The sequence below is a fragment of the Chrysochloris asiatica genome, unplaced genomic scaffold (assembly GCF_000296735.1).
Source record: "Chrysochloris asiatica unplaced genomic scaffold, ChrAsi1.0 scaffold00061, whole genome shotgun sequence".
Lineage (NCBI taxonomy): Eukaryota > Metazoa > Chordata > Mammalia > Afrosoricida > Chrysochloridae > Chrysochloris > Chrysochloris asiatica.
In genome coordinates this window covers 1,168,225-1,186,554 of record NW_006408579.1, presented here as the reverse complement: position 1 = coordinate 1,186,554, position 18,330 = coordinate 1,168,225, and the positions used below count along the sequence as shown (strand labels likewise).

The following is an 18,330-nucleotide window of genomic DNA, read 5'->3' as shown; positions in this document are numbered from 1 at the left end:
CAGATGTCAGTGATGGTGATGAATGAAGGTTACTGTAGTGAGGAAGCATCTTAATAAATAAGACATAAGATTTTAGAGAAACAACAATAAGTCATAGACAGTACTATACTGTATGGAAAGCAATGAGACAGACAGAATATATTCATATTTCAACATGAAATTATCAAACCATAAACCAAAAATAAAATAAAACCAGTTGTCATCAAGTCAATTCTGACTCATGACAATCCTTAGAATATTTTGTATTTTCATGAAGCCAATCTTTCTCATTGGATTCTGTTTTATAGCTACAGTATAACTTCAATGGGCAGATTAAAAAAAAAAATTGATGAAAGACTAAGTGACCAATAACAAAAATGTGAGACTTTCAGTAATGTTGTTGATACTGGTTGTGGCTCCTTCCCTTCTCTGCTTACTGACTTTAGATTCTAATGGCTGTTTGTTCCATCAGTAATTCCCCAGCCCTAGGAGGTGAAGACAGACTAGGAAGAAGGAGACACAGACGGACTACTTCTGTATATTTAGTCACTGAAAACATTATGAATAGTCAAATAACATCAGTATATGGGGGACTGAAACAAGATGAAGAGCACCAGAATATGTCAGCCGTAGTGCTAGTAGATGAGTCCCTCAGGTTGGAGGCACTCAAAATGTGACTAGGGAAGTGCTGCCTCCTCAAAGTAGAGCTGCCCATGATGATGTGAATAAAGTAAAGCCCTCAGGACCTTTATTTGCTATGGAGGTACAACTCAAACTGAAGAGAAACACCTGTAAGCATTCACTAATAATCGGAAAATGGAATGTACAAAGTATGAATCTAGGAAAATAGGAAATTGTCAAAATGAAATGGAAAGCACAAACATTGATATACTAGGCATTAGTGTTTCTCATCAGAAATGATGGTGACTTCAGGGGATTAAGAATCAGGAAATCAAAGAAAGTAACTGATTGGCAAATAGGCTTCCCAACAGTCTAGTGACTAAGGAAGAAAGGAGGTAATAGAAGCAGCAAAGAGAGACAGACTGGAATACCTGGAGTTGCCTTCCAGAACAGTTGCAGTTGTTTCCACCTTATTAGGGGAAAGACCATTGGACCTAGATTAGAAGATGTTACCTGTATATGATATTCTAGAAGTGCTGCTGGTTTGTTGGACTTTCTGTACTATAAAAATTATGTAGTAACTCATTGCACCCCAACTACAAGAAGTGAAGCAATTAGGGGAGGTCAGAGATGGTGGCAGTGGTGGTGTTCCCTAGAGTCGGTTCTGACTCATTGAGGCTGTAAATCTTTACAGGAGCAGAAAACCTCATCTTTGTCCCATAGAGCAGCTTGGCAGATTCGAATTGCTGAGCTTGTAGTTAGCAACCCAGCTCATAACTCACTACACTACCATGTCTGCTTTCAAAGATGACAGTAATTATAAATAAGTAATATTAATATTAGTTTGGTTATGAAGATGTAAGCAGTTAAATTCTAGCTTATCCTGGATCAGGAACCGGAGACTGCCTCTCCAGAGCTGTCAGTTGGCTTAACCAGGGAGTTGATGAATAGTTCCAGCCTTTCCTCACAGCAACTCATCGATTATATGCAAAGTCTTCCTTTCTTAAGTGGAATTCCTTGCCGGGAACCTCTCCTTTCAGTCTTCTCTTATTTAACACTTCCCTTAAAGATATTTCAGAATTTAGTTTTTAAATTATACTTCTTTCTTACCCCTGAGTAAGAGGTACATTTTTAAAAACTTCACAGTTCTAAAATGTCTTAAATAATGTAAAAAGATGCAAACCTGAATTGTCACTTTTGTCATCTTCAAATGAAATGTGTGCATCCTCTCCATAGATGAAACTGTACAGAAGGCGTGAACTCAGTGTGTCTCCTCTAGATTTTCTCTGCCACTGCACAAACCATGTGGGGGCCATGTCTGACTTCCCCTGGCTTCACAAGGGGGAAAGAGAAACAAACGGAGGTCAGACGCCACTCTCCAACCTTCTTTACCTTCTTTACTCTGACAACAACCAGCCCTCCTACTCTCTGCTACACATCTGGGTTCAGTAATCTATGGTAGTGGCCACACAGAACTCAAAACAATACTGAAGATTATGGGGTTTATTAAGGAAGTGAACAGGGTACAATTCAGGATCAAAACCACCTCAGGACGCAGCAGTTCTCCAGTCAGGAACTCCTCTTGTCTGTCAGACTCTAGGCATGCCTCATTCTTGTTTTCAGCCTCTCAGCCATATGGTTCCTTGGCCTCTGCCCTGTTCGGGCAAGTGTTACAAAGCTCTTTTAGCCAGTCTGTGACTTCCCAAAGGTACATTCTTCAAGGCATTCTCTTGCCCATTTGCACACAGCTTTACTCAGTCCATGGGTCTAGAGCCCAAAGTTGCTCTGTCTCTCCATGCAATCACCATTTCTCTAGGTAGGGATCTCACACTAAACTCATGCTCTTCCTTGATGGGCCTGAGATCTTCCATCTCTGTTTCTGAGATGGCTCCTTTAAACCTAGCTGGAGGGCAAAATTAACCAATCCTAGACTTAGTCCTGCATACCTTATTGGCATGGTCCCACCCAGTCACTTGGTGAGAATTAAGAGAATTAAGAAGACTTTGGGTAGAAAAGCCATATTAAGTAAATTCAAGGTACCACAGCCACACTTCCTAGTGATTTAGATGTATCTATGTCTGGTGAAGACAGTAATTAAATCAGTGTAGTCAACACACCATGGTTGACAGTAACTTTTAAAAATTGCTTCCAAAATTTATAGTTTGATTTAGGGTCAGATTTCTCTTGCTTTAAGCTAGAATGTAACCAATCTTGAGTTTCTGGAGGGAGTATTAAAAATAGAAGGCTTTAAAAAAAATACTGACTCTTGTTAATATTTAGTTTAATTTTCTAGTTTGTTTTCTCTAGTTTTTTGTACTCTCTAAAGCACTGAATACTTGCTAAGCTTCAGAAGACAGTCTTCAGTGTTCACTCTAAAGTTAGAGTATAGATGAGAACTCTGTGTTGAAGACTGTATATCGTGAGAACCAAGGTAAGAAGTAGAGTAACCTCAGAAAGAGTGAATGAAACATTTAAGAGTCTAGATAGAGGAGAGACAGATGAAGACAGATTTGGTTGGCCACATCATAGCTAGAGAAACCTTGAGGGAGTAGAAAGAGAAAAGGCATATGGCTAGCTCATCGATCTACACTCGGGGTAAACAGTCCTATAAAGCAGGTTCAGGAAGACAGAAAAATGGACTTTGGCTGAATTTATAAGAGACACTCAAAAGGTGTCAAGGTGACACATTGATGAGAGAGGAGAAACTCAGATTATAGGGTGAGCATAGATCAGGACAGGAGAAAGAAAAGTGAATGTGAGAAACCTAAATTCAAGGTGAACTCCAGCATAGGAGTGATTGTGAGGTTGGTGCAGGGCTGGGCAGTGTTTTGTTATGTTGTGCAAAAAGGTCACTATGAGTTGGTACTGACTCAATGACAACAACACCCCCACCAGGATTAGCTGAGTCAAATTGAGACACATGAAACAGCAATAACTAGGGACAGCTACGGATTAAATTGAGATAAACATAATAAATTGGGCAAAAAAGTAGCATCGGATAAATGTGGAAAGAAATAGAAGGTAGAGAGAGATCAGGAATGGGCAACTGTAGCATAAGACTTTAAATATAGCAAGAGAAATAATATAGAGTCGTTACAGAGAGAAGTCTCATAGGGGTAGACGTAAGAGTGGGAGAACAAATGACTAGTACAGAGTGGGAGCAATGAGACAGATTCAGAGAGTGCAAAAAGAAGTGATTGAACAGGCACTGGAAGAAAAAGCTATGGGAAATAGTGGTTTACAAAGAAACACAAAGTGGCATGGGGTATAGCAAGAAAAACAAAAATAAATGTGGAGGCAGTAACTAGCAGGCACGGATTAAATAGCTTAATAAATATGAATTGCACAACCAGAGAGAACATATTTTGTGACAGTAAAAATGACAGTGGGACTGTAGATATCCAAAGTCAGGACAGAAAGGATGAGGGGATAAGCCCAATGATAGTCAAAAACAGGGATAGATGTAACAATAGGACCGTCATACACAGACATACATCAGAGAAACCTCAACTAAGCCATAAGACAGAATATCCAAGAAGATGATACAAAGTGGGCCCAGAAAACACTGGAAAGTGCTGGCATAAGGAAAAGTTAAGTAGAACCCAAGAGAAGCAGTAATTGTAAATGGCTTAATGAGAGAGAGTAGTAGTATAGGTATTAAACACAAATGAGATAGTCAAAATAAGACAGGACTCCACAAAGGAAACAGAGTCCACCATCCATGAATAAGAGAAGGATGAAAGCAGAGTAATATAGGGGAAACATGGGGCCAAAAGAGTCAGTCAGTGTACTCTCAAAGGAACACAACAGAAGTGAGGAGAATGACACAGAGAAGACAGAGTGAGCAGGTCATTCACGAACTATGAAGCTAGGTTATGGGATGAAACAGTTTTCCAGTTAGAGCGGGAGAGGGAATCATGTGGAAAAGTTGATGCAGAAAGCATCAGTAGCAGGCAGAAAAAGACAAAGTGGGAGCTCAGACACATGGAGTCAAGGCTGTGGAACAAATTGAGTCAAACAAGTAGATAAAAAGCAGAACAGCAGAAAGACACAAATGCAGCTTAACTCTCTGAGATGGGGAAATGTAAGTTGACTGGAGAAAAGACAAGGGATGATCAGATCTAGATCAAACAGACAAAAAAGAGGTAAAACGAAAAGACCAAATGGGCTGAGAAACAGATCATAGAGTCCCTATAGAATAGAAAGAAATTATGGTTGGAAATAGATACAGAGAGTATCCCAAGTGGAAGAGATGCTGAGATCAGTGCTAAAGCACAACATATGTTTATAATAATTAAACAATTACCGTATGATCCATCAATTTTACTCCTAAGTATGTTGTTGTTGTTAAGTGCCGTTGAGTCGGTTCCGACCCATAGCGACCCTGTACAGGGTTTCCGAGGATGTAAATCTTTACGGGAGTAGAAAGCCTCATCTTTCTCCCGCGGAGCGGTTTGTAGTTTCGAACCGCTGACCTTAGGGTTCGCAGCCCAGTTCGTAACCACTACGCTACCAGAGCTCACACAGATACTTGTAAATGTTTATAGCATCTTCATTCATAAGCCAAAGGTAGGATACAGCTTAATGTCAACCAATTGTGATATGTCCCATTCAATGGAATATTATTTGGCCATAAAATGGAATGAATATTGCTGTTACCATGTTACAACATAGATGAACCTTGAAAACTATGCTAAATGAAAGAATCTAGTCACTAAAGACCAGATATTATCTGAATTCTATTTATGTAAAATGTCTAGAATATTGAAATCTTTATATAAAGTAGGTTAGTGTTTACTTAGGGCTGGAGGAAATAGGGAGATAGCACAGCAACAACTAAAGGGTACAGGGTTTCTTTTGGAGGTGATGAAATGATTCTAAAATTAAGCTGTGTACTACTCTATGAATATACTAGAAATCATTGAGCTGTACATTTTAAATGGGTTGGGTAATTGTATGGTATGAGAATTCTCTAAGTAAAGCTAATATAGAAAGTCCTTTATAATTTGCAAAAACATGACATCAATCATTCCTCCCACAACACTCTCTACTCCTCGGCTGAACTTGAGAATCCATTGCAGTGGCCACACAGAACTCAGATACCATACTTACAGTTGTGGGGTTCATTAGAGAAGTGAACAGGATCAGAAAATGCTCAGGGTACAGTGGTTCCAATCAGCTGCTGATAAATGCCCACAGATCACACTACCATAAGTCTCAGCCTGAAGGCACTCAGCTCTAACTTTGTGGGTCAGCAAAGTCCCCTAATTAAGTGCCTACAGGCACCTTACTGTACAAGCAAGCTTCCTGCCTAGAGTCCTTCAGCTTTACTTGCTTTGTGGGCTGGGAAGCTCACTACTCGGTCTCATGCTCTGGTTCTTGGTTCTGCTGCTGCTGCTCCTCTGCCATTCCTCTGGTGTCACAGCTTTCTGTCCCTCCGTCAGTGAGGTTAAATGCACAGGGATCTCAAGGTCCGTAGGATGTGGTTCTTTCTTCTTGATGGTAGTGAGATTCCCCTATCTTGCTTCTGAGATGGCTCATTTTAAACCTATGTTAGAGTTCCAAGTTTTCATAATTACAATTAACTTGGTTAGCATCCACATCTGAATCATGTATCATTATCTTCTCCCACCGTCTTCTTACCCAGACCTATCAGGGAAAGTGGTGTTTGGTGGAAGTTACAAAGACATTCACTACACCACATAGTCTCACCTCAAAATCTGTAATACACCCTTGCAAATATAACAGTTTTATTTGTTTGTTTTTGTTTTTTAAATCTTACTTTTAAAGCAAAATACTCAGGAAAGATGCTTCTGGATGAGATATTTTTTGCTAGACTAGTATCTCTAAAAGGAGCTTGGTAGCATATTGGTTATGAATTGGGCTGCTAACCTCAAGGTTGGCAGTTTGAAACTACCAGCTGTTCCACAGGAGAAAGATGAGGCTTTCTGCTCCTGTAAAGATTTGCAGCCTCGAAAACCCTGTGCAGGGTCACTGTGAGTCAGAATCGACTCCACAGTACGTAATAACAACAACAAGTATCTCTAAAGGGAGTTCTAGTGTGGTGCTGTAGGATAAGCACTGGACTGCTAACTTCAAGGTTGGTAGTTCAAATCCACCTGCTGCTCCTTGGAAATCCTATACAAGGTCAGTATGAGTCAGAATTGACTTGACAGCACTTCACCACAAGAACTAGTGTCTTTAAATGGATATGTCACCATATTATTCCCCTTCCCCTAAGTAGATTTAGTGAAACATCTTCATCTGTAAAACCTCAATTATTTTTACATATCAGCTTTCACCTGTATGCATGTGTACATGATTGCTAGGTAGGACTGATTTGTAGTACTTCAGTAACAGTTCCCCAACTGACCTCCTTTTCCAATATACCAAGATGTTAATTTTCCCTCTTCCTGTCCTCTAACCTTTTTGTATAGCAAGGACCGTGCAGCAACTGCTGCTGGAGCTGCTGGCCTGGCAGGTGGACACCACCGGGAAGCATGGGCCACCAAAGGCCCCTCGTATGAGGACTTGTACACTCAGAATGTTGTCATTAACATGGATGATCATGAAGATCTGCATCGACCCTCCCTGGAGGGGAAATCTGCCAAAGAGAGACCCATTTGGTTGAGAGAGAGCACTGTCCAAGGGGCATATAGCTCTGAAGATATGAAAGAAGGTAAGGCTAGACATCAGTAAAATGTATATGTCTTGAATTCAGTAGAAAACAAACTTGACTTAGAGGGAAATTGCCTGGGTAGTTCTTAAATGTGAGGGGGCTCCAAAAGTTCATAGGAAAATTCCGTTCTCTTTTAATTCCATTTTTCCACAAACTTTTTGAAAGTCTCATACAGGTAGTCCCAGGTTGCAAAAGTCGGATTTAGAGACAACTGTTGTTTTTGTTGTTAAGGTGCTGTTGAGTCCGTTCTGACTCATATGCAGACCATACACACAGCACAACAAAACACTGCCTGGTTCGGCACAATTGTTGGTATGTTTGAGCCCATTGTGGCTGCCATTGTGTCAGTCTGTCTTGTTGGGGATCTTTCTGACAACATCTGTCGACTTTATAGGGTTTTCGAGAAGTGGCTGGTGGTTTGAACCACTGATCATTCGATTAGCAGTCCAGTGCATATCCTACAGCGCCACACCAGGACTCGCCCTTTAATGTTGCATAAATTTACCCTTATTTTGAAAGGAATGAACCACCCCCTACTCACAACAAACTCTTCATCACAATCACCTTCATTTGTTGCTATTTTAAGTACTGTGGAGTCAGTTTTGACTCATAGTGACCCTAGACAGGGTTTCCAAGGCTGCAAACCTTTACAGGAGCAGAGAGCCTCATCTTTCTCTCACGGAACAGCTGGTAGTTTCGAACTACCGACCTTGAGGTTAGCAGCCCGATTTATAACCACCACGCTACCAGAGCTCCTTGGAGTTTTTAAATCATTGAAAAGGCTCTGAGGCTTTTCTTGCACTAACCTAAGGCTAAATAAGAACTGTATGCACCTTTGCTGACTTACCCTCATATTCTTAAAGACACAGGAATGGATCACATTCATAACCCAAGGATGGAGTGAATGTAGTTTCATTGATAATTCAAATTAAGCAGGAAGTAAGAAATTAAACAATAAGCATTAAAACCAGTCAGTATACTTACATTACCCTTCAACTTAGTTGCAATAATAGCATTTGAACTCCATTTTAGATTTGAAGAATTGCCTTTTTTCTTTCTTTCTTTCTTAGAAAGTGCTATTATGTTCAAGGTGGCTAACTCTACCACTCCTTTAATCTTTTTTGGCCTCACTTTACATGCGCTTAAAAATTTTTTTTGCATACCTATGAGCTGCTGCTGCTACTGCAAGTCACTTCTGACTCATAGTGACCCTGTGTAGGATTTCTGGGGCTGTAAATCTTTATGGGAGTAGAAAGTCTCGTCTTTCTCCCACAGACTGCTGGTGGGTTTGAACTGCTGACCTTGTGATTAGCAGCCCAATGAATAGCCCACTATGCTCCTAGGCCTTCTTATCTATACACTAGTATAAACTTCTTTTGTTACCTCATAGACATGCCAGAGTTGCTACTTCCTAAAGGATTATAGACATGGCATTTTTCAGTTTAAGAAAAGTGGCAGAACTTTATTCTACAAAATTTTGGAAATCTCTGTGAGCCATAGGAGCTCTGGTGGTGTCGTGGGTTAAGTAAGCATCAGGCTGCTAACAACGTCAGCAGTTCAAACCCACCAGCTGCTCTGAGAGAGAAAGATGAATCTGTCTGCTTCCAGGATGATTTACAGCCTCAGAAAACCTGTGGTTCTGCTCTGTCTTAGGGGTTGCTATGAGTCAAAATTGACTCGATGGCAGTGGACTTGGTTTTTGGTTTGCTATGAGCCATTCTCATTTACTGGATTCAGATGCTATGAATGGTGATGATTTTCAGGTATAGTAAAGAGTGGTTAAGACTAGACAAAGATGACTCAAAACTGGAAGCAGAGGTGAAAGCAGTCTCTATATCTCTGATTAGATTTCATCAACACAAGACTCTATGTGTTCTTGTTACCAGGCCATGTCATCTGAGTATGAATGATTCTTTAATGCCAAAGATTTGTAAGTAACTGAAAAGCACTTTTCAGGTTTTTTTTGCCTTTTCTGCCTAACCTCATTTTCCTTCATAATTACCATTTCTTTAGAGGGTATACTAAAAGTAGGTTTGTGATTGTTAAATGCTGTTGAGTCGATTCCGACACATATTGACCCTGTATAGTGTTTCCAAAGAGCAGCTGGTGAGTTTGAACAGCCAACCTTGCAGTTTAAACCGACCTTGCAGTTCAGTGCTTATCCTGCAATGCCACACCAGGACTTCAAAAGTAGGGTGGAATTTGGGAATGATCATAGAAGTTAGATGATACTTCTAACGTGATTTACTTTAATGTTTTAATTCCGTTCAGCAAAAAACTTCTCTTTGCCAATCATGCTTCACTCTCCCATCTGCCCACTGATGGCACAGCAGTTAAATTCTTGACTGCTTGGAGGTCTGAGGTCAAGAATTCCTGGGAGGAAGATGCAGCAGTCAGCTTCCAGAAAGGTTACAGCTTTGAAAACCATAGTGGAGTTGGAATGAATTCAGTGGCAATGAGCTTAGGCTTGGTTGTGATTTTTTTTTTTTTTTTAAGATAATGTTTAGTTATTTTGATTCAAGTTGTTTCAGATTATACAGCAATTAGTCTGTACAGCTATGCAACAGGTTTGTTTTCACAACTTGGCTTCTTGCCTGTTCTTGAAGCAACCAGATTTTCTTTTCTTTGACTGTAGAAACAAAATTGAATAATGGAAAACTATCGTTAACTAATATTATATACAGCTAGGCTCATAAGTTTAACATTCAGTGTTTATAATTTTTAGAATCATAGAATTTGAATCATTGTTATTGTTGTTAAGTGTCATTGAGTGGGTTCTGACTCAGAGCAACCTTGCGTAGGGTTTCCAAGGTGGGTTTGAACTGCCAACCTGTGGTTATCAGTCCAGTGCTTATCCTTTAGAATCACTTGTGGTTGTTGCTGCTAAATGCTGTTGAGTCAGTTCCAACTCATAGCGACCCTGTATACACGGTTTCCAAGGAGTAGCTGGTTAGTTTGAACTGCCAGCCTTGTGGTTCAAACTGACCTTTGAGTCCTGTGCTTATTCTGCAGGACTCCTATAGTGCTAAATGGGCCTTACATAAGTCATGTAGTCTATATCCAGTTAAGTTTTGCAACTATTTCTTTCTATATACAAGTTAAAATAGCATACAAGTATGCTATCGTGTTTAAATTTGTCTTCATTAAGGGTTCATAAGAGTAAGACAACTTCTGTCGAATGATTATCTGAAGGGAATCATTTTTGTCCTAAGTTTAATTTTCCTCAAACATCAGTCATGTTTAAGATCTGTAAGAATTTTATAGACGTCAGTCATATAAAACTATTATTCATTATTATAATGAAGGTTCTAATTCTTTTTGGTTCTCTCTTTACCCACGTTTCCTCTACCCGCAGTTTTTGTCTTTTTTTCCTGGTCCATCTCTAATTGTAATATACTTGACTTGAGACCCAGTGACCAAAACAATACATGCTGTTTTAAACATGGTTTCACCACTAGTGACTTGAGTTTTATTTCTGGTACCTTTTTTGCTTTCTTACCTGATGTTTGTTGAGTTGGAGCAACAACTGAAGCGACATGTACGGAGACTTTTAGGCTTGTTTCTTGACCTGTATCTAATAGTTTGGATTCATGTCTTTAAGTATATATATATATATATATATATATATATATAGTAGATAAATTTTTTCCTGCTTATCAGTCAATACAGGAGTAAATCTGCCACTTTTCTGCCCACTGATGTAACTAACCTTCAGTCCTTGTGTATTTTGCTGTCATCATGGCATTTAAGTACTCAGAATGGCTTAGCATCATCAGTGACATATTACCTCCTTGTTCCGGTGTGGCGCTGTGGGTTAATGCGCCAGACTGCAAAGCTGTTTGAACTGCAAGGTCGGCAGTTCAAGTTCACCAGCTGCTCCTGGGAAACCCTATACAGGGTTGCTGTGGGTCGGAACCAACTCAATGGCACTTCACAACAACATAGCTATAAAAGGAGTTCTGGTAGCATAGTGGTTATGAATTGGGCTGCTAACCTGAGGGTTAGCAGTTTGAAACTAACAGCTGTTCCACAGGAGAAAGATGAAGCTTTCTGCTCCCATAAAGATTCATAGCCTCGGAAACTCTGTAAAGGGTCGCTCTGTATCAGAACTGACTCCATGGCACATAACAACAACATTGCTATAAAAAGCTATTTCTTTCCCCCAAAAAAACTTTGAAGACCCTTGTCAGAAATCTATTGACATGACTTCATTTAGTTTATTAAATTGATTTGCTTCCAATTTCCCTAATTTTAAAATTTTACCAAAATATTATGTTGCTATTAAGTGATTTGAAACACTGTATTAGAAGCAATGATTGCAGACATTGCTGTGTATATGTGTGCTTTGTTTTCTTTTGAAATAATTGCATTGGATCTAAGGAAGAAGTTTTACCTATGCACTGTTTTGAGGTAGATAAGTTTGATTTTAATTTCCATTTTGCATTGGTATTATCAAAAGCCTATTTTGACCTAGAACCTTTAACCTGTCAATTCCTGTTCCCCGTACCCTTACCCACCTAATACCTCATCTGGGGAGTTCTGTTCTTTTCAAAATGTCCAGGGTTATAGCTAATCCATTTTGTTGTGCTTATGAGAAGGTACTTTTACTTTATCCCTGGCCTGATTTGGACATTTTGAGCTTTCTCTTGCTGATGATGGTGGTGGTGGTATGCCGTGGAGTTGTTTCGACTCATAGCGACCCTGCATAGGGTTTCCAAGCCTGTAAGTCTTTATGAGAGCAGAAAGCCTCATCTTTCTCCCGTGGAACAGCTGGTAGTTTCAAACTGCTGGTAACACTAACTTAACTATCAGGCATATTGTAAGCATTTCACAAATATTGACTGGGTCTCTACAATACCCAGTGGGATAGATACTATTATTTTTTTCCCTTTTTATATTTGGGAAAATTGAAGCAGAGAGATAAAGACCAAAACCACATAGCTAACAAAATGTTAAGAGTGGGGATTTAATTCAGGGACTTGGGCTTCAAACAACACTTTTAACCTTTTTGTAAATTATAAGTGGTTTGGTATTACTATCAGAATACAAAATACAAATGTTTTCCTCAGAAATTTCCTCTGTAATATGAATATATTAGACAAGATGTTTACAAAAAGAATGAAAGGAGGCATGTGGGCGAGAGAAGCTTCATTCCTGATATTAAGTTGCTTTTTATAAAGAGTTCAAAGTTCACCTAGTTTGCCTCAGGAAAATAAAACTGCCATTTATTATTCACTCTTTCAGCAAATATTTATTCAGTGCCTAACAAATGCATGGGAGATTTCTATGAAATACAAAAGGCAGATACCTATCATAATAGAACCTATTTTCTGGGAAAGGGGAAAGTAGAAACAAAAGACATACTTTACTTATGCTGTGGAAAAAATCAAGGAGTGTAAGGAGGATTGGGAATGTAGCAGTAGGGATGAGTTAAAAGAAAGTGGCATATGAACAAAGATATGTAAGATAGGAGGTAGCTATGTGGCTACCTAGAGGGAAAATATTACACACACAGGGAATAAGCAACGCAAAGGCCTTGAAGTAGAAGAGTGTCTGGTGTGTACAAAAGTATCACCAAGGCCACTGTGGCTGGAGCTGAATGAACAAAGAGGAAGAAGAGGTAAGTAGCAGGGGGCAGGGAGGAATTTCAGATAGCATAGAACCTTATAGGCCATTGCAAGGGTTTTGGCTTTTACTTTGCACAAGATGAGGTGCCATGCTGTGATTGCCTCCTTTGTCAGCTGCTATACCTAGGTGTGGAGTCCTGGTGTGGCGCTGTGGGCTAATGTGTCAGACTGCAAAGTCATTTGAACTGCAAGGTCGGTGGTTCAAGCTCACCAGCTGCTCCTTGGAAACCCTATACAGGGTCGCTATTGGTCGGAATCAACTCAATGGCACTTCACAACAACAAATACCTAGCCCATTACAGACATTATTCAATATGATGTTATCTAGAGCCCTAAAAAGGTATACTTTTCATCATTCCATTTTATGGAACAGAGGTATTTAGAAGCTAAACAACTTGTCAAGGTAGTATAGCTTGCAAATGGAAGAGCCCAGATTCAAATCTAAGCTGTGTTGCTATTAAAAATCAGTGTACCTAACCGTTGTGTTCCTTAAGCTTCAGTGTATAAGAAACATTTTGAAGATGTATGGTTAGCAGCTCAAAAAACAGTACCAGTAAAGTCTATGTTATTTTATCCCACAATTACAGGAATGCCCTTTATATGTGAGGATGTTAACGTTCTGGATTCCCTCTCATTCCCCCCAGGTGGCATAGATATAAACGCATTTCAGGAACATGAGGATGGTCGCACCGGGCCTGATGATAACGAAGAAGTCATGCGAGCTCTGCTCATTCATGAGAAGAAGACCCCCACTACTACGGCTAGCTCAGTGGGGGCAGCTGCTCCTGTAAGCACTGCTAACGGAAGCGACTCGGAGAGTGAAACCAGTGAGTCAGATGATGACTCTCCACCCCGTCTGGCGGCGATGGCTGTGCACCGTCGGGAAGAAGATGAGGAGGATGACGAGTTTGAAGAGGTGGCAGATGATCCTATTGCCATGGTGGCTGGCCGGCCTTTCTCCTACAGTGAAGTGAGCCAACGGCCAGAGCTGGTGGCCCAGATGACACCAGAGGAGAAGGAAGCATATATAGCAATGGGGCAGCGCATGTTTGAGGACCTCTTTGAGTGAGCTTTCCTTGCCTTTTCCTCCTGTCTGTAATGCTCATTTCAAAAAGAAATGCTTCATCTTGGAGAAAAGTGTTTTAAGTGGATTTCTCCTCATCTTGATGTAAAGCAATTGTTAATTAATCTTGTGCAAAAAAATAAGGGGAAAGTTTGAATTTTTTATTCCAGAAATTCCCCAACAAAGTCTGATGACTATAAGCATTCCCTTCCCTGCTTATTTCATACAGTATTAATATTTTACTGTATTTACTATTGTTTTCCCTTCCTTTGCAAGACACATTTCTCTCCTTTCTGAAATGAATAGAGGGAATTCTGTAAGGTGAATTCATCCTGTCAACAGAAGCCTACTACAATAGGTTAAAATAAGTCACTGATCACATCTTTTTTTAATTTGTACTGACCAAGCATTCCAGATAATTCCTGATATTTGCTGTCTACCAAAGCAGTTTGCCAAAAGTCCACTCTCTAATAAGGAAGGAAAAAAGAATGAAAAATCTTTATATTCCCTCACAATTGACAATGGGAGTCAACATGGGGCGGGGCTGGGAGTGGTATGTGCAGAAGAGGGGTTGTTATGCCAGAATCTCATGATTAATCTCAAACCAAAGTTTTTGTCTTTAGAACTGAGCAGACTGGTAGATTCTGTTGTTTTTCTTAATGCCTTTGCTTTGGTGTTGGGTGATAGAAAGCAGAAAGTGTGCTTGGTGAAGCCTTATGAAGAAATCAGGAAAAAAACCCAAAAAACAGAAAACCACATGGACAAGGAGTCCATGTAAAGGGGTGGATAACATTGGGAAGAGTGCCTTTTTAGAATTTCCTGAGTGCGTGATTTGGAAATCTTTTATATAAAACTAAGATCGGGCTCCTTTCCCTACTTCCCTCCTCCTCCTACAGATGCTGTAAATTGTTTAATGAGGCTAGTTCAGAAATTGGCATCAAAGCATTGATTACTCCCTTTTCTCTCCTTCTCTAAGAGTCATTGGAGGCTTTCTCTGTCTCTCCTTAGATTCTCGTGAACACGTCCAGTATATTGTGAGCATTGTAACCTCAAGGAACATAGTTTATTTTTGGTTCTGATATGTAGTATGGTTTTATTCTGTAAGGTAGAACTTTAAAATAAACCTTTCATACAGGAGTCTATAACATTTGTATTTTTTGGTAATATTTTCTGTTGCATTGTAATTTTTATGTATTTATCATTTTATAGTACATGCGTGCAGTTAAGATAGTATTTTAGGACAACTGAGCCTTGTATGAAGTGATGTTTCTTTTACCTGGGTTGTATTAACAACTGAATATTGACAATAAATCTATTTTATACTAATTGAAATTTGTTCATTTCCACTTCTGTAACATCTTGGAGCATAATAAAAGTGGATACTTTTCCCATTTGAAAAAGAAAAAAATCTTTCAGACTAGTTTCTCTTAATAATCATATTATTTAAGATAATAGAAACAATTTATGTGGTCTAGACTTTTTCTGTCTTAAGTTGCTTTAAGAATAACCTTCATGTATGTAACTTGCACAAATGGGCCTATTTAACTTTTAAACTGTATTTTTTAAACTTTCATTGTTCTAGAAAGAAGTTTCATTTAATTAAAATGGTAACCAAGTGTTAATTTTAAAAAAAAAATGCAAGTGTAGGTGAATTGTTAGAGCTCTTTATTTCAGTGAATAAATGTTTATAATTATCTTTCTTACATTTAATATTTTCGGCTTCGTAAAGCTGCTGTTCTGTTTTTCTTTCCCATGATTTACTAGCTTCTTAAAGAATCGTGTGTTTAACTAAATACATTTTCCAGCTCCCTCTTGAAATATGATTCTTTTCCCTATTACTATTACTCTGAAATAGCTTTCTCATTCTTAATTGTTAAGCCTAATAACCCTTTTTCCCTTTCTCTTTCTCCAGTGTTTGATGCTATCAATGCATCCCTTTTCCTTGCAACTTTTTCATTTAATATCCTAGCTACGGCACTATCCTGGTTCTTGCTGCTCATTCTCCTTCAGACTTTATTGGCTTCTCTGCTATGTGGGGGGGGAATACCTTAAGGCTTAGGGTTTGCTTTGTTTGTTTATTGTTTCATTTTTTCCCCCTATGGAATTTATGTTATGAAAAAATGTCACAAGTAAAAATAGAGGTATGTACATTACAGTAGTGTTTGAAATAGAAGGCTAGAGACATAGTTGTATTATTTGCTTATAGTCAAAGGGAATATATTGACTGTGTACGATATCACATTCATCACATTTAGAAGGATTCAGTTTTTCTGCCAATGTGGGTATATGTGCACGTGTGTGTGTATATGAATAGAGGAAACAAGTAGCTAACAGTGCTTATTGTATGACAGATGTTAATTTAACTGCTTTACTTATGTTAAACTCATTTAATCCTTTATAGTAAACCTATGAATTTAGGTATATGAAAGGACTTCAAAAAGTTCATGGAAAAATTGCATTATCTTTTAATAAATATTTTTCTTTAGTGGCTATATAAAGATAATTGTTGTTTGTTGTTTAGTGCTGTCAAGTTGGTTTTAATTCATAGTGACGCTGTATCAGGTTTCTGAGGCTTTAAATCTTTGTGGGAACAGAAAGTCTCTTTTTCCTATGGAGTGACTGGCAGACTCAAACCATGGACCTTGTGGTTCAGTCTAGTACTTATCATATGGACCCATTGCACTCCCTGTACAAAAATTCTGTTAATATAATTGTTATTGTTGTTGTTAAGTGCCATTGAGTCAGTTCTGACCCACAGCGACCCTGTATAGGGTTTCCGAAGAGCATCTGGTGAGCTTGAACCACCAACATTGCGGTTCAAACCGACTTTGCAGTCCAACACATTAACCCACAACACCACACCAGAACTCCGTTAAAAAATTAGGGAATTTAGGGATGGAAATAATATATTCCCATTTTGGAAAAAAGACTTAAATGAGTGTTTATTGAATTTCATGTAGAAATTAAATATTAGGTTGTAGTCCTGGCTATAACTAACTTGGCTCTGTGACACTATTACCTGATGTAATCTTTCTAGGCTGGTGTCTCAACTGCTGGTATCTCAACTGCTGCTAAGGTTACTTAGATTCCCTCCAGCCCTAATATTTTGTGCAGCTAGGGATAGTTTGGGGTCCTGGTGTGGCCCTGTGGGATAAATAGTGGACTGCTAACTGCAAGGTCAGCAGTTGAAACCCACCAGCTGCCTGCTCCTTGGAAACTCTATATAGGGTTTCTATGAGTTGGAACCTACTAGACATCATTTAACAGCAAGTGGTGGTCAGTACATTTAAATCTGAAACAAAATAATAATAACCAAAAAGAAAAAAAAAAAAAAATCTGATGCTAAAGCAATTTAAGCCAGGTGAAGGATATTTTAACTGAGGAGCTAGTGTGAGTTGCAGGTTTAGGATTAGAGGGTATATCAAGCCACAGCATAAACAATAACTAGTTATGTTTCTTTACCCCCATCTTGCCAAGGTGTTTCATTTCTAGTCATCTGAATGACTGAGGGAGAAATAATGGAACATTTCATAATTTTTTTTTGCTACTATGGGAGAGAATTGGACCCTGAATTGGAAACAAGGTAGAAAAGCACAATTCAATTTCTTCTCATCTACATACCATTTGGCTCTATGGCTAGCGTCCCAGCCTGGACCACAATAGAAAGGTTACCTATGACCCTTCTTGTTCTCTTTATTCTGGAGAGTTAAAAAAAAGCAACAGAAATGACAATTTAAAAACAAAACATGAAAATCTTTAGAATTTAGAAATTGGTATCATTCCACCGTCTGTCTTTAGCGTTTCCACCACCACCACCAAAGAGGTTTCACATGTGTCATTTCTACAAGACTTATGTTGCTCTCACTTTAAAATCTAAAATGATCTTAGGGATATGTGGGAGATTTTGAGAAAGGAACTGCATCATCAATTTATTATATGTTATTTTGGTTCTTGTTACTATAAAAGAAAATAAATGGAACACAATAAATGTATTCTTAAAACATGTAAAGAAGCCAGTATGATTTGGAAAGAGGAAGGAGTCATGAAATTTTCTTTTTTAGCAAGATTTTTTAAAAAATATTCCCTGTGGAAGTTTACACAGCAAATTTGGTTCCTCTTTCACAATTTCTACACATACTGTTCAGTGACATTTTTCACATTCTCATTATTTCCAATCTGGTTGTTTCATTTCTAGTAATTTAGTTTTCCTGCCTGTGTTGTGAATTAAACTATTTCCCCCCAAAGTATGTATTATAAATCTTAACCCCTATGTTGTTGTTGTCAGGTGCCATCGAGTCCGAACCGACTCATAGCGACCCCATGCACAGCAGAACGAAACAATGTCCGATCCTGGGCCAACC

The 18,330-nt window shown here is 38.8% G+C and overlaps 1 protein-coding gene across 1 annotated transcript in view; it reads left to right on the top strand.

Moving 5' to 3' along the window:
• Window positions 1–14,230, top strand: part of GTF2E1 (general transcription factor IIE, polypeptide 1, alpha 56kDa) — a 61,116-nt gene extending 46,886 nt beyond the window's left edge. The window contains exons 4-5 of the mRNA XM_006864139.1: window positions 7,038–7,279; window positions 13,551–14,230. Coding sequence (XP_006864201.1) covers window positions 7,038–7,279; window positions 13,551–13,975 — 667 coding nt within the window. The 3' untranslated portion in view covers window positions 13,976–14,230. The remainder of the gene's footprint in view (window positions 1–7,037; window positions 7,280–13,550) is intronic.
• The last annotated feature ends 4,100 nt before the right edge of the window (window positions 14,231–18,330 follow it).